At 48.2% G+C, this 22,150-nt stretch overlaps 1 protein-coding gene across 1 annotated transcript in view; it reads right to left on the bottom strand.

The window, feature by feature from the left end:
- The window catches only part of hnrnpll (heterogeneous nuclear ribonucleoprotein L like), a 325,690-nt gene that overhangs the window by 75,270 nt on the left and 228,270 nt on the right, over nucleotides 1-22,150 (bottom strand). The window contains exons 7-8 of the mRNA XM_084317964.1: nucleotides 17,414-17,476; nucleotides 16,928-17,142 (exon numbers count right to left, since the gene is read on the bottom strand). Of these exons, the coding sequence (XP_084174090.1) occupies nucleotides 16,928-17,142; nucleotides 17,414-17,476 (278 nt within the window). The remainder of the gene's footprint in view (nucleotides 1-16,927; nucleotides 17,143-17,413; nucleotides 17,477-22,150) is intronic.

Here is a 22,150-nt window from a genome sequence, read left to right as displayed (position 1 = left end):
TACCGTCCATCGGTGTACCAATTGCTCCTAGCAAATTCATAAATGTGTGAAATCCTCCTAGGAGCAGGACAAAGGACTTGAGGTGACTGCACTGTGGTGAATCTAGGATTATCTCTGCTGCTTTCCAATATAGGGGTTGGTCAAATGTAACTACTGGGGCAAGGTGGTGTTTGGATGCCAGACCACAAATGAACTCCAGTGTTGACAGAATGCATGTTTTGTCTCCGGAGTACATGTCTATCATTGGTAAGTATCTCACTGAAGACTGCCCTGGATGTTCATCTCCCTTATGAATAATGTGCATCATCCCCTGCCAACCAGGTGCAGGCTGTTTGAAATTGAACGATAACTCCCAAAGCAGATCAACCATCTTGTTACATTCTGCGAGTCTTGGAAGTTCTTTAAATGTGGTGTCTCTGCAAAAGTGTTTGGCAAAGTGATAATCTATTATCACAACTTTTGACCTCTGCACAAGATTCAGTTCATTAATTCTGAACCTCGGATGAAACTGGGGCTTAAATAACACTGCCAGGTCAGACACGCCCAGGCATGCCCAAACACAGGACTAGGTCAGAAAAGAAAGAAATAAACTGATTCAGAAAAAGAAGTTTCAAGTTCAAGTTTCAAGTTTCTTTAATAGTTGTCATACAGAAGTACAGAATACTTTCATACAAAATGCTTCTTACTGTTACGCTCCAGAGACTGTGCTAGACAAGATAGTATCAAATAACATAGTATAGCATGTAAATTAGAAGTAGAAAATGGGGTCCCAGTGTTCAGTATAGACATATGTACAATGTTCGATGCAGAATAGACGTAACTGAGTTACCATATAATATACAATACTATGCAGTGTACTAATGTACAATACTATATATTGCAAAGCAGAAATGGGATGAGGTACAATTTAGGTACAATTTACAGTAAGGTGTACGAGTTGTAGTGCAATCCTTCATCAATAAATATAAAGTGTGGGGAGTGGGTGCTACAGTGTGTTTGTTTAAAGTGAGTGTGTGCTATAAAGTGTGGGGAGTGGGTGCTACAGTGTGTTTGTTTAAAGTGAGTGTGTGCGTGTGGATGTGTGTGCTATGTGCGTTTGATGGTTGTTGTTGTGTAGTGTTCATTGTTCGTTGAGCAGCCTGATGGCCTGGGGATAGAAGCTTCTTCTGAGTCTTTCTGTGCTCGCCTTGAGACTCCGGTATCGCTTGCCTGACCGCAGCAGTTCAAAGAGGCAGTTGTTCGGGTGACTGGAGTCTTTAATGATTCTCTTAGCCTTGCCCCTGCAACGCTTGTTGTAAATGTTCTGGAGGGTGGGGAGCCCCCCTCCAATTGTGCGTTCGGCTGAACGTGTCACTCTTTGTAGTCTGCTTCGGTCTTGTGCAGTGCTATTCCCAAACCAGGGGGTGATGTTGCCAGTCAGGATGCTCTCTCTTGCTGGATTTTTGTTTTGTTTTGTTTGTCCTGTTTATTTTGTGATCTTGTATGTTGGTTTACTTATTTTGTAATTTCATTTCTCAGTTGATTTTGTTGTTGTAGACTGTTTTGATGTCCAATGTTTTTTGTGTGTGTTTTTTTCTTTTTCTGAAAAGTACATACGCTGTATTGTGTTAGGATCCCCTCGAAAACGAGATGCTACATCTCAAGGGGTTATTCCGAATAAAGAATTTCAATATATATTGTACATGAGTAGAAGTTCTTAAGGATCTTCTGACTGACTTGGAACTTCCTTAGGCGCCTGAGGAAGTAGAGGCGTTGTCGTGCCTTCTTCACAACACTGTCAATGTGTGTGGTCCATGTCAAGTCCTCGGATATGTAGGCTCCGAGGTACTTAAAGCTGTTGACTCTCTCAACCGGTGCCCCGTCGATGCTGATGGGGCTGTAGTCCTTGACCCCCGACCTCCTGAAGTCCACAATCATCTCCTTTGTTTTGTTGACGTTCAGGGAGAGGCTGTTTTCCTGGCACCATCCCGCCAGGACCTTGACCTCTTCCAGGTAGGCCCTCTCGTCGTTGGCAGAGATCAGGCCCACCACCACTGTGTCGTCAGCAAATTTGATGATTGTGTTGCTACTCCGCTGAGCCACACAGTCGTGTGTGTACAGGGAGTAGAGGAGGGGACTCAGAACACAGCCCTGGGGGGCCCCTATGTTGAGGGTGATGGATGAGGAGGTGCAGTTGCCTGCTCTCACCACCTAGGCTTCAACGATGGTAGTTTGGGAGCTGGAGAGTGCAAACACCTCTAACTATAACAACTATAATGGTCAAAAAGAAGGCTTCAACTATGCTAGCTTGAGAGCTGGAGAGTGCAAACACCTTTTTTAGTAAGCTATTTGTATTTGTATAGTCATTTTAAGCTCCTGGGCGCCAGTTTGGACGCCATCTTGAAAATGATGCCTTTCCGGAAGGTGTATTTTCCTAGATTTTTAGTATGTTCACAAGCATGTCTAGAGGTACCAGAATCAAGTGAAAAATCATAGTTATATATTTTTTTCTATTGAGATATATAGCCATTTTAAGCTTGGTCTGCTGCCATTTTGGACGCCATCTTGAAAATTAAGCCTTTCTGGAAGGTGTATTTTCCTAGATTTTTAGTATGTTAGTGAACATGCCCAGAGGTACCAGAATCAGTTGAGAAATCCTTTGCACCATATTCTCAATTTGAGATATAGCCATTTTAATATCTCCACCGCCATCTGGGACGCCATCTTGGAAATGGCGGCTTTTGGGGGGGGGGGGGGGGTCGATTTTGGTCGACTTTTAGTATGTTATTTAGCACGCCCAATACTATCGGAATCCATAGAAAAACCTTTTGTATAAATTTTTTTTGTGTTAAGTGCTTTTTTTTCATAGATAGGATTTTACGCCAGGTTACCCAACATAATCGGAGCAATAGACTGTACCCATGTAGCTTTCAAAGCTCCATCAATAAACAAATCCAGTAATGTGAACGGGATTCCACTCGGTCAATGTACAAATAATCTGCAATGCGCATTTTGGCTGATAATGTCGTTGCCGGTGGCTGGGAGGAACACGACTCATTCAGGCCTAATTGAATTTAATTCAATTGTATGTTATTACTGGGGTATCTATAATTAAAACGGACTTCATATTTTCCATCTTAATGTAAACAGACTTAAACACAAACTGGAATAAGAAATAAGACAGCATTTCATTAGCGGTAAGGTAAACATTCTATGTTTCTCTGAAACTAAACTGGACTCATCAATAACAGACCCGGAAATAGAATTGGAGGGCTATTCAATAGTCCGTAATGACAGGAATAGGCATGGAGGCGGTGTCTGTATGTACATTCATAAAGACACCAAATTCATTAACCGTACGGACCTAGATTGTAACTGAGGGGTACAATTCCCTGTCTGTATTGATAAGTATGGTATCATTAAACCACTACCGCTTGTACTTTAACTTCTGGCCATCCAGTACATGATATAGATATGATGAACACTTTCCCACCTGATGAAACGAAGTCCACACAAATGTATAAATCGAATATTTTATATAGCAAAGGGTATATACAACGTTCACTTAATGACATTTATGATTTGAAATGCACTTGTAAGGCAAATGAGTATTCGTAGGTAAATCAACATTGAATGTCCAATCTCTGGTTACGCAGGGAGCAAGTATACAACCTGGTTCTTTAGGGAACTATAGCGATGGTACTTAAATGATTATAGCTGGATACACTAAAGGGGGGTCCCGCTGGTTGTAAGTCAGTAGGGGGGGGTTAGGAGAGCCGCTGGCGGTATCCCATCTGGCCGACGATTTCTTGGGAGAATTCAGAGTGCTGAACACGGTGCCCACAGAACCTCGGTCCGCAGATGAATACAGCTGGGCCCTCTGGTGGACGGTAGCTGCCGGTCCACAACGAAGAGACGTGAGGCGACCTCACTCTGGGTAGAGCGCCGTCTCACCTGGACTCCTCTCGGGGGGTAGTTCCAACACTCAGCAGTGTTGGCCGTTATCCATGGAATAATCAAAGCACCCAAAGCACGTAGATAATCCAAGCCGTGTAGGGCTCGACGTCGTTCGGGTGAAGTAATCCAATGTACAGGTCCACTCGTCCTGGCCCGGAGCTCCTCGGATGCAAGCACCACACGTGGTCTGCCCAGCCTGGTTAAGACTCCAGATAACGTCAGGAACGATGGGGGTACTGCTCACTTTATAACTCTAACCGAACGATGCACCATACATAATAGACTATTATTAACTTAATAGAAATACGTCCCACTCGACGGTATAGTGCCAAACTATGACAATTCAACTATTAATCCACACGATGTCTCAATGCCTATTCTGAGGCCAAGTAGGCCTTACTGCACCACATGTGCGTCGTGGGTGAGGCTTCACGTCTGTTACTAGGTTGGAGGGTAAAGGACTAATGGACTAATATATATATGCGCTGTGAACAAATAGTACCATTCGTATTTCGCCAGACGTATTCCTACGCGGAACCGGGCTTGTAACGACATGTTCGTCGGCACGATTGAACTTGAACCAAGGGGCTTGGCTGCTGGCGCCAGGTTCTCGTCCAATGGTAGAATGAAACTATTATGGGCTGTTAGTAGACTAAAGGGATATTCAGTGTATATTGTACAAGGAATATACAGGGGATATCAAACGATATACAAATACTATTAAATATATATCCATAAATAAATATATATATTCGGTTTAATCTGATCCTTCACAACAGCCGCCCCCTAATTAGTCCCACCTAATTAGCTAAGCAGAGACAGATTAACCGCACTGTCTACCACTCAAGGTCCGCTGTAAGGGTCAGTCAACTCACAAAGTCATGGGGTCATGGTCGTCATCGATAGTGTCTGGGAGTCTGGGCAGTTCTATTAGCCTCGCCACGGGTCGTGTGTAAGTTCGCCCTTGGACGAGCACTTCAGCTGCTCGGACCTTGCCATCGGCACCGGTGATCACTTTGCTTACGCGGCCAGCCGGCCACATAACTCTGGGTAGTGACTGGTCGATAATCATGACGACTGTTCCTTCTGTCAAATTGTCTCTCTCTTTTACCCACTTCTGGCGGGTCTGTAGAGACGGTAGGTAGTGGAGTAGAAAGCTGTTCCAAAACTTGTCAGCTAGTACTTGACTGTACCTCCACATTCTTCGGCCGTTCGCTTCTTCAGGCCTGTACATTGTCTGGGGTAGCGCGGGGTCTAGCCGCCCCATCAAGAGTGTGTTGGGGGTGACTGGGTCGACATCTGCTACATCACTGGAGACGTAGCCGAGGGGCTTGGAGTTCAATACTCCCTCGATCTCCGTGAGGACTGTCATTAGGACTTCTTCCGCCACAGTCTGGGCCCCAAGCACGGCGTACAGGGCTGTCTTTATAGAACGTACTTCTCGTTCCCAGGTTCCACCGAAGTGGGGTGCGTTCGGGGGATTAAACTGGAAGTCAATCTGGGATGGAGCGAGGTGGGTCTTAAGTTCTGGGCCCATAGCTTGGAAGCTCTCTCTCAGCTCTCTTTCTCCGCCTTTGAAGTTTGTCCCGTGATCAGACAACAATGTAGACGGTTTTCCTTTCCGTGATGTGAATCTTCGGAAGGCCATAAGGAATGAGTCTGTGCTCATGGTTGAAAGGAGTTCGATATGTATCGCTCTGGTGGTCATGCATTTGAATACAATACCCCACCGCTTCTCGGTTCCTCTTCCTTTCTTTATATACAACGGGCCAAAACAGTCCATGCCTGTGGAGTGGAATGGCTTGTCGCCGAGTCGGAGGCGACAGGGAGGTAGGTCAGCCATCCGGGGTATGCTGGGCTGCGCGCGCCACTTTCGGCAGTCTAGACAGGTTCGCTGGAAGCGTCGCACCGCTTCTCTTCCTTGAAGTATCCAATAGCGACGTCTGATCTCCGCGAAGACTCTCTCTGCTCCTGCGTGGTGTACATCCTCGTCGTATTTCTTTATGATCAGCTCTGTGACCTTGTGTCGGCTGTTCAAGACTATCGGGTACTTAACGTCATCCGGTAGATCGGGGGCTCTCCGCAGACGACCACCCACTCTGATGAGATTATGGGCGTTGCTCTCGGGTGCCAGGTGGAGCAGTCTGCTGTCTGATGGGACGGGCTTTCCTCCCTGTAGACAGTCTAGCTCATCGGGGAACGAGTCTCTCTGGGCTCGTTGTAGTAGAAGAAGTTCTGCTTCTTCGTAGTCAGCTGCTGAAATGTCAGTGGTGGACTGAATCTCTGGGTGGTGCCACAGGAATGTCTTTAGCTGCGCACTCTGTAGGGTAATGCAGTCATCTATGTTGGGGTCTGTGGAGGCGACTGTGCTCAGTCCACAGAACATAGGTTTCTTGTTCTCAGCCTCCTCTTTACTTGCTTCCCGTGGGGTGGGCGTAGGCCACTCTTCTTCCGGGAGCTTGAGGAATTCTGGTCCGTCACTGTAGATGTTGCGACGGGTGAGGTCATCCAGGGACATTCCCCGGGTGATGACGTCAGCTGGGTTGTGTTTGGTGTCCACATACCGCCAGCTCGCTGCTTCTGTTAACTCTTGAATCTCGGTGACTCTGACTCCCACGAAGACCTTGTATCTGCATGAATCAGACTTGATCCATGTGAGTACTGTCGTGGAATCTGACCACAAGATTGTTCTGTGCACCGGAATGGTGAGTTCACGTTGGATTAACGTGGCTAGATGCGCTCCTGCTAGGGCTGCGCAGAGCTCTAGACGCGGGATAGATTGTTGCTTTCATGGGGCTATTCTTGAGCGAGCCAGGATGAAAGCCGTGTGTATCTCTCCTCCCTTCTCTTGGGCACGCAAGTAGGCCACCGATCCATAGGCTACTTCGGAGGCGTCGCTGAAGACATGTAGATCCATCTTGCATGTCTCTGGCCTCACCGTGGGTGGGAAGTAGCTGCGGCGTATATTGATGCCTGGGAGTGAGCGGAGTTCCGTCTCCCACTCTCTCCATGTGGAGGCAAGGTGTGCGGGTATTGGGTCGTCCCAGCCCTGGTCCTTGTCCCATAGTGCTCGTACAATCATCTTTGCCCTGGTGGTGTAAGGTAGAATACATCCCAACGGGTCATATTGTCTGGCGAGTGTTCTGTACACACTCCGTCTGGTGGTCGGTATCGCCGTCGACCTTCCCTGCTCCGTGGTCAGGGGTTTGTGTCTATAGTGGAGCGAGTCTGTTTTGAAGCGCCAGACTAGTCCTAGTGTCAGTTCTTGGGCTTCTCCTGGGATGGTCGCCATCCAGGTCTCGCTGCTGGCAGCCTTGTCCGCGGGGGAGAGGCTGCGCAATACGTGCGGGTCACTGCTGGCCCACTGCCTGAGATCAAAGCCGCCTTTGATCAGGGAGGCGCGTAGCTTGATTAGGAGAGCCTCGGCTTCTTCTTGAGTCGAAACGCTTTGTAAACAGTTGTCCACGTAGAAACTGTTCTTCACACTGTGTCGGACCTCTTCATCTGCTGCTGGGTCCTCTGCGACGTGTTTCTGTAGTGCAAATGTAGCACAGCACGGGCTGCATGTGGTTCCGAAGGGGAGGACTTCCCACTGGTAGATGGCTGGGTTCTCATCTCCGATCCTCTCTCTCCATAGGAACCGCAGCAGGGGCTTGTCCTCCTCCACTAGTCTCACCTGCAGGAACATCCCTTTGATATCCCCGCTGATAGCCACCTTGTCCTGGCGGAAGCGTAGTAGCACGCCTAGTAGAGAGGGGCCGAGTGTGGGGCCGGGCAAGAGCTCTTTATTCAGATTTTGGGATCCGATCTGGTAGCTGCAGTTAAACACAATGCGATCCTTGCCGTTGTGGTGGACCTTGTGGTGCGGCACGTACCATGATTCGGTCGTCTGATCGGCCTCTTTAATGTCAATCTTTGTCACGTGTCCCGCTGTGATTAGCTTCTCAATCTCAGCGCGGTACACACTCTCTTGAGCGGGGTCTTTGGCTAGGCGCCGCTCTGTGTTCAATAGATACCGCTCCGTGGCGTCTTTCTTTGCGTGAAAGGTGGGCATTCCCTCTCGCCTCAGGAGTGGAGTTGCGTATCTCATCACTCCGCCGACTGTGACTCTCTTTGTCCCTTGCTCGAGTAGGTTGATGGCGTAAATGTCTTCTTTAGAACGAATGTCTTTCTTTTCGTTCTTAAAGGGCATTGTCTCTAGTGTCCATAGCCTCTCGACATGCTGCAGGAGAGTGGTGTCTTCTTCTGTCGTTCTGCAGTGGAGGCAGCTAGTGGCTGCTGTTCGGTTGAGAGATTTAGCGAGGGGGCCTTGTAGTGTCCACCCTAGGCGGGTCTCGACTGCTGCAGGACAGCCTCGGGGTCCTGTATGGACCCGGTCAATCGGGACGATGAGGTCTGCATGGTCGGAGCCTATCAGCAGGGTCGGGGTGGCGCCGTCTATGAGCGGGATAGGTAGTTGACGCAGGTGCACATATTTATCCATCAGCTTGGCGATGGGGTAGGTGTACTGCGATAGTCCTATTTCTTGGCTGGTGAAAGCATTTGTAATCCTATACCGTCGCTCTGGCTGCCCGCTTGCTGCGATAGTGAAGGAGACATTCTCGCCCTTTATCGTCTTTAAATCTCTTCTTATTGTCCGAATCGTCATTTGGTTCTCGCTCCCCCGCAGTCCCAGCTGGGCCGCAGCGGACGGGAGCAGAAGGGTCTTCTCTGACCCGTCATCAAGGACGGCGTAAGTGTCCATGACTTTATCTTGGTAGCTCAATGTCACACGGACTACCTTTAAGAGCACTTGGGCGCCACTGCTGCTGGCGGGGTCAATGTACATGACACTTGCCTTGGTGCTGCTCGATGGTGCAGGTGCAGGCCTTGTTCTGTTACTGTCGTGTAGTACATCTAGATGGGCTCCGTCACACCGACTGCACCTTTTCTTTAGGCGGCATTCGGCTGCCATGTGACTGCGCGCACATCGGTAACAGCGCCTGTTGGACTTTATCCATTGACTCACTTCTTCTGCATTCATCTTTGTGAACAGGTCACATTGTGACAGCCAGTGTTCCTTCTCACAGTAGGGGCACACCATCTTCCACTTCTCTTTTCTCGAGGGGGTACTGTGGCTCTTACTGCTCGGTACTGACTCTGATTGGTGCATGACAGTCACCGATCTTCTTCCATCGTTTATTCTCCTGGGTCCCTCTCTGGAGCTTGGCGTGCTCCGCACGAACGTATCCAGTCGTAAGCTGCTGACTTCTCTCGCCAGGAAGTCGGCTAGATCGAGGAGGGATGGTTCGGGACCGTTAGGATCACGGTGGTCTCTCTGCCGCCTAAAACGCTCTTGTCTTGCGGGTGGCAGCTTCTCTAAAATCCTCTCGACGTTAGAGTTGGCGTATAGCTCGTGCATGCCCTTTTCCCGTTGCGCTCCCAGCATCCCTACCAGGGACTGCACTTTTATCGACAGGTCGTCTAATGAGCGATTGTCTGTTGCTGGGGGTAGGCGATCAATATGCCTTATTTCTTGGATTACGTAATCCCATATACGTCCATATCTCTGGTCCAGCGCTGCTAGAGCCGCGGTGTATGGGGTCGTAGAGGTGGCATAGGCTAGCGCTATATTGTGCGCTCGCGGTACTTTCAGGTGCTTCAGTAATATTGCATACTTGTGACGTTCATCAACGACGTCCACCATCATTGTCTCTAAGCACATCCGGAGCTCCGTGTACTGTGCTCGATTCTCATAGGTGAAGTCTGGAAACGTCGGCGTGGCAATGTATGACGCCGTGGGTGGCTGATACATCGGCGAGCGTTGGGGGAGAGACCTCCTAGGCGAGTCTCCTCTTGCGCCTCTCTGTGGGCTGGTACCGGCAGGGTACCATGGCCCGCTGGTCCAGGTGCTATTCCTCGGGGCTGGTCGTGCGTCATGCTCACCCGTGAATAGAGTCGGGGGTCTGTAGCGCAGCGCCGCGGGGGTATAGCCTGGGCTGTACTGGACCTCCTGGTCCGGTGGAGTACTGTGCTGTCGTCGGGCTTGGTTCTCCTCCTCTCCCTCTTCTTCTTCTATCAGGTCCTCTAGATCCTGTAGTCGTTTATTTAGCTTCTCCGCAGTGTATGCCGCTCCTTCCTTGTAGCTGGGTCTCGCTTGGACCGGTCTGGTAAGGGGGTCTGCGGGGGGTATAGGCTTGGTCTGTTGGTCAAGTTCAGGGTCGCTTGCTCGGTTAGGAGACGCTGCCCTTGACTGTTGTCTCGACGAGTTCCTTGAACCCCTGGCGGAGGGAGAGGGTGTTGCCTTGAGGATCAGCTGCTCCATTAGTTGCGCTTGTAGCTTGTCGCGCTCGGCTTGTAATCTGTCGCGCTCGGTTTCGCGCTGGATGAGAGCGAGGTCGCGCTCTGCTTCTCTTTGGGCACCGGCAGCGGCGCGCTGGGCATCGGCCCGGTCTCTTGCCATATTCTCTTCCGTCTGGAGGCGTCTCATCTCCAGGCGTATGCGCTCGTCTTCGCTCCGTTGCTGCGCTTGGAGTTGTTCGCGCTCGCTAAGCGTCTGTGCTTGGAGTCGATCGCGTTCACCCTGAAGTCGATCGCGTTCGGTAGAGGCTGTCAGGCTGACGAGGAACGCCTGTGATAGCATCCTCTCCGCTTCGCTGGGGGAAGACGGTTGTAGAGGTGAGCCGCTCCTGGGTGAGCCGCTCCTGGCTGTACTCGTTGGGGAGTCCTGGAGCTCTATTTCCTCGGCGCTCTCCTCCTCTTCTTCCGTGCAGAGTTCTCTCTCTGTAGGGTTGTCTTCCTCCCGGGGCTGGTCGGGGACTACTTCTTCGGTATTGGCGGGGGGTAAAGGCATGTCAGCTCCCTCCTGGTCCCCACGTGAGCTTGGTCAGTTACATTAGAACCCACTAGGGCCTCTGTGGTCGGGGAAACCTGGTCGTTAAGGTCAGACATAATTTTACTTTCTACTTTTACCGCGTTTACCGTTTGTCGAAGGCTAGGTAGTTGACTGACAGCGTAATCCTCTAAGTACTGAGGTGGCTGTCGTCTGCGCTGCGGGCGTTCTACGTTAGGAGGACCGTTTCGTGGAGTGTTCATCATAGGCCATTTCAATATTAATAACACTATATTAATATTACACTAGTTACCCTCCGGCTCGAAGGACCAATTGTAACTGAGGGGTACAATTCCCTGACTGTATTGATAAGTATGGTATCATTAAACCACTACCGCTTGTACTTTAACTTCTGGCCATCCAGTACATGATATAGATATGATGAACACTTTCCCACCTGATGAAACGAAGTCCACACAAATGTATAAATCGAATATTTTATATAGCAAAGGGTATATACAACGTTCACTTAATGACATTTATGATTTGAAATGCACTTGTAAGGCAAATGAGTATTCGTAGGTAAATCAACATTGAATGTCCAATCTCTGGTTACGCAGGGAGCAAGTATACAACCTGGTTCTTTAGGGAACTATAGCGATGGTACTTAAATGATTATAGCTGGATACACTAAAGGGGGGTCCCGCTGGTTGTAAGTCAGTAGGGGGGGGTTAGGAGAGCCGCTGGCGGTATCCCATCTGGCCGACGATTTCTTGGGAGAATTCAGAGTGCTGAACACGGTGCCCACAGAACCTCGGTCCGCAGATGAATACAGCTGGGCCCTCTGGTGGACGGTAGCTGCCGGTCCACAACGAAGAGACGTGAGGCGACCTCACTCGGGGTAGAGCGCCGTCTCACCTGGACTCCTCTCGGGGGGTAGTTCCAACACTCAGCAGTGTTGGCCGTTATCCATGGAATAATCAAAGCACCCAAAGCACGTAGATAATCCAAGCCGTGTAGGGCTCGACGTCGTTCGGGTGAAGTAATCCAATGTACAGGTCCACTCGTCCTGGCCCGGAGCTCCTCGGATGCAAGCACCACACGTGGTCTGCCCAGCCTGGTTAAGACTCCAGATAACGTCAGGAACGATGGGGGTACTGCTCACTTTATAACTCTAACCGAACGATGCACCATACATAATAGACTATTATTAACTTAATAGAAATACGTCCCACTCGACGGTATAGTGCCAAACTATGACAATTCAACTATTAATCCACACGATGTCTCAATGCCTATTCTGAGGCCAAGTAGGCCTTACTGCACCACACGTGCGTCGTGGGTGAGGCTTCACGTCTGTTACTAGGTTGGAGGGTAAAGGACTAATGGACTAAAAAGAAAGTTCTACTTTACTTGCGCCATATATATATGCGCTGTGAACAAATAGTACCATTCGTATTTCGCCAGACGTATTCCTACGCGGAACCGGGCTTGTAACGACATGTTCGTCGGCACGATTGAACTTGAACCAAGGGGCTTGGCTGCTGGCGCCAGGTTCTCGTCCAATGGTAGAATGAAACTATTATGGGCTGTTAGTAGACTAAAGGGATATTCAGTGTATATTGTACAAGGAATATACAGGGGATATCAAACGATATACAAATACTATTAAATATATATCCATAAATAAATATATATATTCGGTTTAATCTGATCCTTCACAACATAGATCATGAGGCTATTGAAACTGTTTTGTAGAAATTCTATTTGAAAGGGCTAAATCTGTTCTAGTCGGCACAATTTACAGACCGCCAGACCAAAATGGCTTTTATGATGTGTTGGATGCGTCCTTAGCTGGAGCTGAGGATGCAGAAAAGATTCTTATTGGGGATTGGAACACGGATATGTAACAAAAATGCACCCGTCTTCAAATCCTTCAATAGGTTTTGTGATCTGCACGGCCTCAGCCAGCTAATCACCCAACCCACACGTGTATGTGAGTCAACTCAGACTACCATTGACCTCATCCTGACCTCTGACAAGTCCAAGATCTCCAATAAAGGGGTTATAGCATGCGGGTTAAGTGATCATTATATGATATTCTGTACCCGCAAAAAGCTAAAACAAAAGGCTGGCTGTCACAAAACAGTCACATCTAGTGACCTCAAAACCTACTCTAGCGAGGCCTTTAACCTTGAACTGGAGAGTCTGGACTGGTCAGATGAGCTCAATGGTACACTGGTTGAAGAAACATGGCTTGGTTTCAAAACCAAATTTTCAACAATACTAAACAACATGGCCCCCCTAAGAACCACCAGGGTAAAAAATCGCGCTGAGCTGTGGATGCACACTGAAATACTGACCACTATGAAAACCAGAGACAAAAAATGCTCTGAGTTTCGTAAAAGTCAGTCAAAGCTTACCAAAAGCACGAGCAGTGAACTCCAAGCCCACGTGACTGAACTCAAACTGGAAAGAAACAGACTTAAGAAATGACGTAAACTCCATGATCAAAACAAATTTCATCAATGACAAAACCGAGGAAAACAAAAACAAACCATGTGAACTTTGGAAATGACTCAATAACCAACTAGGCTGCAGTAAAAAACTTAAAACCAGATTCTCAAACATAAACATAAAGACGGACAACACGTTCATCACAGACAAGCTGGATGTAGCCAATTACTTAAACAGTTTCTTTACAAACATAGCCACAACACTGGTAAACAAACTACCCTCCCACTCAGGGCAGTATGGGGTAGAACACATAGTAGCATACTACAAGAACCTAGGGGTCCACAAAGACGACTTCAAACTGGAAATGGTAACAACAGATAAGGTACTCAAAAAACTGAGTGCCCTCCAACCTAACAAGGCCACTGGCCATGACAACATCCCCTCCAAATTCCTCAGAGACTCAGCAGCCGCCATCACCCCAGTCATCACACACATAATAAACCTCTCCATAAAACAGGGACACGTCCCCAAGGACTTCAAAATTGTGAGAGTAACACCCCTGCACAAAAAAGGCAGTAAATTAGACCCTGGCAACTACCGCCCTGTTTCTATCCTTACTTCCATCTCGAAAGTCATGGAAAAAGAATTATACGAACAGGTCGAAAAATACCTAGTGGAAAAAAATCGAATCTACGAATTCCAATCTGGCTTCAGAACATCCCACTCCACTGACACATGCCTTCTCTATTTAAACGACCACATCAAACAAGAGGTGGACGCGGGCAAAATTACTGCGGCATGGTCATGCTGGACCTACAAAAGGCCTTCGACACTGTCAATCACACCATTCTGAGTGACAAGCTAAAAGCAATTGGTTTTGATAGTCTATCAGTGAGCTGGATGCAATCCTACCTGGAGGGGAGAGAGCAGATGGTGGAGGTAAACGGTACCCTATCCCCCCCCTCACAGTGAGCTGTGGTGTTCCACAAGGAAGCATACTAGGTCCGCTACTGTTCCTAATTTATGCAAATGACATGTCGTCAGCTTGTGACTGCAACTTGTTCCTGTTTGCGGACGACTCAGCCCTGCTGGTCTCTGACAAGAACAAGTTACAGGTTGAAAAAACCCTCAACTCAGAACTAGGCAAAATCTGCATATGGCTCGCTGATAACAAACTATCATTACACATGGGCAAAACAGAGTCCATTCTCTTCGGTTCAAATAACAAACTCAGCAAGACCGACGGCTTCTCAGTTACAGTGGGTGACAATATTGTCACAAGGAAAGAAGATATTACCTACCTGGGTTCCATCCATGGTACCAAAGCACCTCAAAGGCGCTAAAAACTAAATTACAAACATCTCAAAACAAACTGGTCAGACTACTGCTAGACTACTTACTCCTAGAACCCACCTCACCCCTGCCCACTTTGACAACCTAGGATGGCTTAGAGTAGACAGAGTACAGCAACTTGCAATGGGCCTGGTCTACAAGATACACTACACGACCAAGGTACCCATACATGTCAAAATACTTCCCAAAGGTCAGTGAATACCACGATCACAACACCAGAGGGAGCTCCACAAATCATGTTAAACCCAGATTCGGCTCAAACAAGGGACTAAACACGTTTCGCAATTATGCCACATCAATGTGGAACGCCCTACCCAAAGCTGTAAAGGAATGTGAATCACTACCCACTTTCAAAAACACTCTCAAAAAACACCTACGGGAGACTGCAATTAGAAACTGGCCCCTGTAAATGTCCTAACACAACCCCCCCCAATGTACAGTAAATGACCAAGTATGGTCTTGTCAATATTCCAATGTACAGTTTTGCTTGTTCAGTTGTACAGTGTCCCCCACCCACCCACCCTCCCCCCCCCCCCCCCCCCCCCAACCACCTCCAATGTACAGTCCCCCCCCCCCCCCCCCCCCCCCCCCCCCCCACCTACCCAACCTCCTCCAATGTACAGTTTCTACGTCAAATGTATATACTCTCTTTTCTGGACTCTTTTCGTATCACAAACAGTACTGTATTTGCAAATCTGGTATGTCATAAATGTATAGATGTAGCAGTACTGTCTATCTGTATGTCATGTATGTCATATGTTATGATGAATTGAAAATGGGGGACCCTGATGTAAACAAGACGAAAGTCTTTCTCTGGTCTGCATCCCCTTAACAATTGTATGTATTGAGCTGTACTGTACTGTACCCATTCTGCAATCTGTTAATAAAGTTTTCAATCAATCAATCACTTAAATGCAGATCAGGGTTATCCACTGAAGCCATAATGACTCTGACCAAAACCACGGGCTCACAAGCGCACAATAGGCATTGTAAAGCGCAGAGTTGGCCTGCTGAAATTGATTTCATTTCAGTCATTACAGTGCTTAATGTCAGGTCAGCTTCTCATTTATTTTTTGTCAATGTGCTGGTTCTGTAGCAGGACTGGTCAACATCCTTGGCTCCCGGTGCACCGAAGATAGTCTGCATGCTCCCTCCTCCTCAGCGGAGTTGTCTTGTCTGTGAACTTGACAACTTCATTGGATTTATTTATTCTCAAGAAATATCTATAATCATACGATTAAATATTGTTTAAAATAAAACGCTAAATACTATTATTCTGTGTGTCATGTTTCCAAATAAGATTGTTCACAACGGGAAATGCTGTATACGTTGAATTAGTTGGTTAGACCTCTGTGATCAATCTCGCTCTCAGTGAAGTTTCTCAGAGTTCGCTCGGGTAAGACCATTATTTCACATCCCATGGGGGTGTTTCATGACCATATATGGATAATCGTGCACAAGCATAGACGGTAAGAACAAATGGTATTTATCAACACGGAGTGTGCGCAGGACCTGTGCACGCACGGTTGATAAATTCCAATTTTTCTGTGCGTAGAGACATTCTAAATTCTGTGCTTAAGACCAAAAATAGAACACTTTCTAAGCATTGTTGATAAATGAGGGCCCTGGACTTTTACTTTTGAAACAACACTGTGCAATATTACACTTACTGTAGACTTATGTATATTTTATCTGTACATTTTATTCTATTCTTATTCTTAGGCAATTTGTTTTGTTATTCTTATTTGTGACTTGTTCTGTCTAAATGTTTAATGTGAGCGATTTGTAGTTTCAAATTTCCCTCAGGATAATAAAATAATTTCTATTCTATTCTATTCTATTCTATCTATAGACTGGGGAGTGAGGTTCCACTGTGATCTATAGACCTGGGGAGTGAGGTTCCACTGTGATCTATAGACCTGGGGAGTGAGGTTCCACTGTGATCTATAGACCTGGGGAGTGAGGTTCCACTGTGATCTATCGACCTGGGGAGTGAGGTTCCACTGTGATCTACACACTTGGTAGTAAAACGTAAAATGAGTAAAAATCGGAATCCAGGAAAAACAATTATAAATTAAGATTTTATTGGGTCCCATTTTTAGAAGACTTCACTTGACACACAACACTGACAGACTTCCTTGACCCAACAAACATCAATGGCTGAGAATGTCATACCCAGGATAAACAGAAAATCATAACATTGAGAGCCGGAAATGTAATTCCCATTGGGTGGTTGAGGGGGCAGTTATGGAACATGGACGTCAGACAGGGGGGTGTTGAACGAAAAAAGGTTGAGAATCACAGTTCTATAGAGTAACTACTCCCAGGACCCCAGAGATCTAAAAGCCCTGCGAGGAACAGGCAACTGACCTTCTCGATGTTCCCGTACAGGCAGAAGAGGTTGAAGATACGCATGCAGTTCATCTTGGCGGGGTGCAGGCCGGTCACCATGGCGACGGAGCTGGAGGCGGGGCCAAGGTAGCAGGAGGTCTGGGGCAGCGGGTAGGACACCACCTCGGGCACCTCCAGGCTGGTCCGCTTGTACCTGCTGTTACTGGGCAGGGGCAGCAGGGGGCAGTGTGGTCCTGGACACGTACAGAGGTAGAAGGATGTTGATTAATGATACGTTTGTAACACAGCAGGCCAGGGTCATTACAATAGGCTGAACATTTTCATCTTTTTCTTGTAAAGAGTAAAAATACTTTGCAAGTATACTATACTCTTAGAAAGGTACATGTGGGTAGGAAAGGAATACACTTAAAACACAATTGATATACTAACAATAGACAGTACTTTGAGTATGGAAAAGGATCAACATGTTTGACGTGGGACACCTGAGGTCTCTGGTGCACTGACCGTAGCTGGAGGAAGATGGATGTTCTCCGAGGATGGCCTGCCGCTGCCTGCCCTTCTCGTGCTCTGCAACGCACGCACGCACGCACGCACGCACGCACGCGCACACACACACACACACACACACACACACACACACACACACACACACACACACACACACACACACACACACACACACACACACACACACACACACACACACACACACACACACACACACACACACACACACAGTGGGTGACAATATTGTCACAAGGAAAGATGAAATTACATACCTAGGTTCCATCCTAGAGGCAAATCTTTCCTGTGACAAAATGGCATCCAATGTAATAAAAAAAGTCAACCAACGAACTAGATTCTTGTACCGGATCTCCTCTCTGGTAAACAAGAATACCCTGAAGACTCTGGCAGGAGCACTCATTCAAGGGTACTACGACTATGCTTGCACCTCATGGTACCAAAGCACCTCAAAGGCGCTAAAAACTAAATTACAAACATCACAAAACAAACTGGTCAGACTACTGCTTGACCTTACTCCTAGAACCCACCTCACCCCTGCCCACTTTGACAACCTAGGATGGCTTAGAGTAGAGGACAGAGTACAGCAACTTGCAATGGGCCTGGTCTACAAGATACACTACACGACTAAGGTACCCATGTACATGTCAAATTACTTCCCAAAGGTCAGTGAATACCACAACACCAGAGGGAGCTCCACAAATCATGTGAAACCCAGATTCGGCTCAAACAAGGGACAAAACACGTTTCGCAATTATGCCGCAATTATGTGGAACGCCCTACCCACAGCTGTAAAGGAATGTGAATCACTACCCACTTTCAAAACCACTCTCAAAGAGCACCTACGGGAGACTGCAACTCGAAACTGGCCCCTGTAAATGTCCTAACCCAACCCCCTCCAATGTACAGTAAATGTCCTAACCCAATAATACACGAGACCCTCTTCTTGGGACCAAGTACGTTTTCGTCGATAATTCAATGTACATATGTCAATGTTGAGGTGGGGCCAGACGAAGAGCCGGGGCCGGGCGCTGCAGCCGGACCAGGCGTAGAGGCTGGGCTGGGCGTGGAGGTGGGGCCAGACGAGGAGCCGGGGCCCGGCGTTGCAGCCGGACCAGGCGTAGAGGCTGGGCTGGACGTGGAGACCGGACCGGGCGTAGCTACTGAGGCTACATTAGCAGCAGGGGCCAAGCTAGCAGCAGGGGCTGCGCTAACTGTCTGGGCTGAGCTAACCACAGGGCCCTGTTAGCTGTAGAACCTGTGCTAGCAAGGGAAGCTAGGTAGGTAGCTACCGAAGAAGCTACGCTAGCAGTAACGGTTCTGCTAGCTACGGAACCTTTGCTAGCAGTAAGGGCCTTGCTAGCCCTCCGAGTCTCGCTAGCCTTTCGGGACTTGATAGCTGCAGGGGCCATGCTAACACCCGAGGGGGGCGTGCTAGCAGTACGGGCTACACTAGTAGGTGAAGTCAGGGGGGAAGCCGCAGAAGCTACAGGGGCTGAACCAGCTCTAGTAGGGGCTATGCTAGCAGTAGACGCTAAGCTAGCAGTTGAGTCCTGGTTAGCCGCAGAGGCTAAGTTAGCTGTACGTTGATGTTGATGCTCTAGTGGACCGGACTGAGGCGGTAGCTACCAAGGCTACACTAGCGGCGAGGGCTAAGCTAGTAGTAGAGGCCTTGCTATCTGCAAAGGGCCTGACAGGGTTAGCAGCTTGGCAGTCGGCTGGGGAGTTGGGGTCCTGGAAGAGCACCCTAAACATGTTCCCGGCCAGTAACTGGAGTTCGCATGCTCTTCCAGGACTCCACTTCATCATGGAGAACACCAGGCGATAAGCGCTCTTTCGCTCCTCCAGACTGCAGGCCGGAGAATAATTGCCCATGAATTTTTGCAAAAGGGAATGTGCCTCATCAAACCTGTCCCCGAGGGGGGCTATGGGACCAGTAGGGGACGCTATACTAGCAGAGAGGGCTATGGTGCTAGCAGTGGGGGCTAAACTAGCAGCAGGGGACATGCTAACTGTAGAGGTTCTGCTAGCTGCGCTAGCTACCGGGGCTAAGCTAGCGGTAGGGGTTGAGCTAGTAGCCTGGGCTGTGAAGGCTGCAGGCCTATGCTAACAGCAGGGGCTAAGCTAGCGGTAGGGGCTGAGCTAGTAGGGAGAGCTGCGGCGACGCGCCATTTTTTTTTATTTTTTTTTTTATACATGCATTCTTTCGCTGGTTAAGTTTAGGCATTGTTTCGGAGTTGGTTAAGGTTAGGGTTAAGGTTAGGCATTGTTTCGGAGTTGGTTAAGTTTAGGCGCTGTTTCGGAGTTGGTTAAGGTTAGAGTTCGTCTTAGAGCATGGCAATATTATTTCGGAGTTGGTTAAGGTTATGGTTAAGTTTAGGCATTGTTTCGGAGTTGGTTAAGGTTAGGGTTAAGGTTAGGCATTGTTTCAGAGTTGGTTAAGGTTAGAAGGGTTAAGTTTAGGCGCTGTTTCGGAGTTGGTTAAGGTTAGAGTTTGTCGCAGAGAATGGCAATAGAATGCAGCCTATTTCCGCACTGCCGCTCTCTCGCGCTCACATGGGCGTAGTGGCCAATCAGAGAAACGCTGAACATAAGTTGGTTGCCTAAAATATTCACGCTGCCTGGGCAGTGAAGGCTGCAGGGCCTATGCTAACAGCAGGGGCTAAACTAGCAACGGCTGCAGTGGCAGTAGAGGCCTTACTTGCGGGGAAGGGCGTGCTGGTAGCCGTGGCTTCGCTGGGGGCAGGGGACCAGAGTGTCCGAATTATCACTCCCAGCTGTCGGGCATGTTCCGCCAGCAGTGGCGCCTGCTCCGCGCTGCACGTCTCACTTGCGCAGGTGAGCAGCGCGTGCAGTTGCATCCTCTCCATCGAGGATGAGGAGAGAAAATCCCCCTAGAAGAATCTCTCCATAGCGAGCAGTGTGTCACTCGCTTGCTCTCTCCCTTTGACCGCTGAATCCTGGGGTGGTTGCGCCATTCTGTTATAATGGGGGGTGTTGGCTGAGAGTATGTAGGATTCAATTGCAGGACAGAGAAGGGTGAGAGAGACGAGGCACAAGTTGACGTTCCAACAGGCTTTACTGAGCAGTAGCAAACAGAGATACACGTTAGAACGGTACAAACAAAAGCGAACTGCAAAACACGGAAATCAAACCTCAGCTGTGCTGGAAAATGTGGCTAGGCAAGTAGGAACAGACTGATGGGGAAACAAGGGATAAAGAGCCTTCACGAATGATGAACAGAGAAGCACGACAGGATAACAGGGGTGAAACAGAACAATGGCGCAACACTGGTAACAGGGGGGCGGCACGTAGATATACAGACACTAATTATTGACAAGAAACAGCTGGGGGCTGACAGGCTAGGACACATGAATAATCCTACAACACTGGGAATACAGGACTAGACGAACATATGAATATACACAGGGAACACAGGGCTAGACTAGGACATATGGACATACTGGGGAGCACACAGGACCGATAGCAAACACACAGGGAGTACATTAGAAATTACAGTCAACATGAACATAGACAGTATATTAGTGATAGCAACCCATACCAGATATAAATGCATGACCGGAGCCAGCAAAGTCATTAACCCCATTATTTACGCCAGGGGGCAGCAGAGCACCGTTCAGAGAGTTCATGAGTCCCTGAGGCAGATTGTGACAATCTGTATGTCATGTATGTCATATGTTATGATATGAATTGAAATTGGGGGACCCTGATGTAAACAAGACGAAAGTCTTTCTCTGGTCTGCATCCCCTTAACAATTGTGTGTATTGAGCTGTACTGTATTGTACCTGTTGTGAAGGGCCAGATTAAACCGAATATATATATTTATTTATATATATATATTTAATTGTATTTGTATATTCTCTAATATTCCCTGATATCCCTTGTATATTCCTTGTACAATATGCATTGAATATCCATTCTAGCCTACTGAACATCCCATAATAGTCTCCATTCTACTATTGGTCGAGACCTTGGTGCCAGGCTGCCATACCCCTCAGACCCAGTTCAAACGTACCGCTCCACATGTACGAACAAGTCCTAGTTCCGCGTAGGAATCTGGCTACCGCACCACTAATGGGACTATTTGTTCATAGTGCGTATATATACTGCGCTACTAAAGTAGGACTTTTTTTTCAGTCCAGTTTCTTACCCTCCAATAGAGTCACAGACGTAAAGCCTCCCCGCGACGCCACGTGTGGGAGTAAGGCCAAGTTCGCCTACCATCGGTATTGAGACATCGTGTATATTAATATTTGAATAGTCATATTTGGCACTATATCGTCGAGTTGGACGTAGTCTATTAAGCTAATAATAGTCTGTTAATATATAGTGCTTCGTGCGGTGAGAATACTACCGTAGTCAGTACCCCATCGTTTCGGGCAGAGAACTGGCTGCTTACCCAGGGTGGTTGACCCCATGTGAAGCTGCACCCGAGGAGCCCCAGAGCCGACGAGCGAGTGGACCTGTATACCGGATTATTCTACCGACGACAGCCCGCCTTCCCAGGCACGGATTATGCTTTGTATACTTTGATTATTCCATGGATAAAGACCCCCGACACTGCCGTGTGTTGGAACCCCCCCCCCTGGAGAGGACGCAAGGTGAGGAGACGCTCTGCAAGACGAGGTCGCTTCACGTCTCTCCCCCGTGGACCGGAGAGAGCCGGCCCACAAAGAGTCCACCTGCTTTCATCTGTG

Source organism: Notolepis coatsorum, assembly GCF_963971535.1.
Source record: "Notolepis coatsorum genome assembly, chromosome: 7".
NCBI classification, from domain to species: domain Eukaryota; kingdom Metazoa; phylum Chordata; class Actinopteri; order Aulopiformes; family Paralepididae; genus Notolepis; species Notolepis coatsorum.
This window is presented reverse-complemented; position numbering and strand designations above follow the sequence as displayed.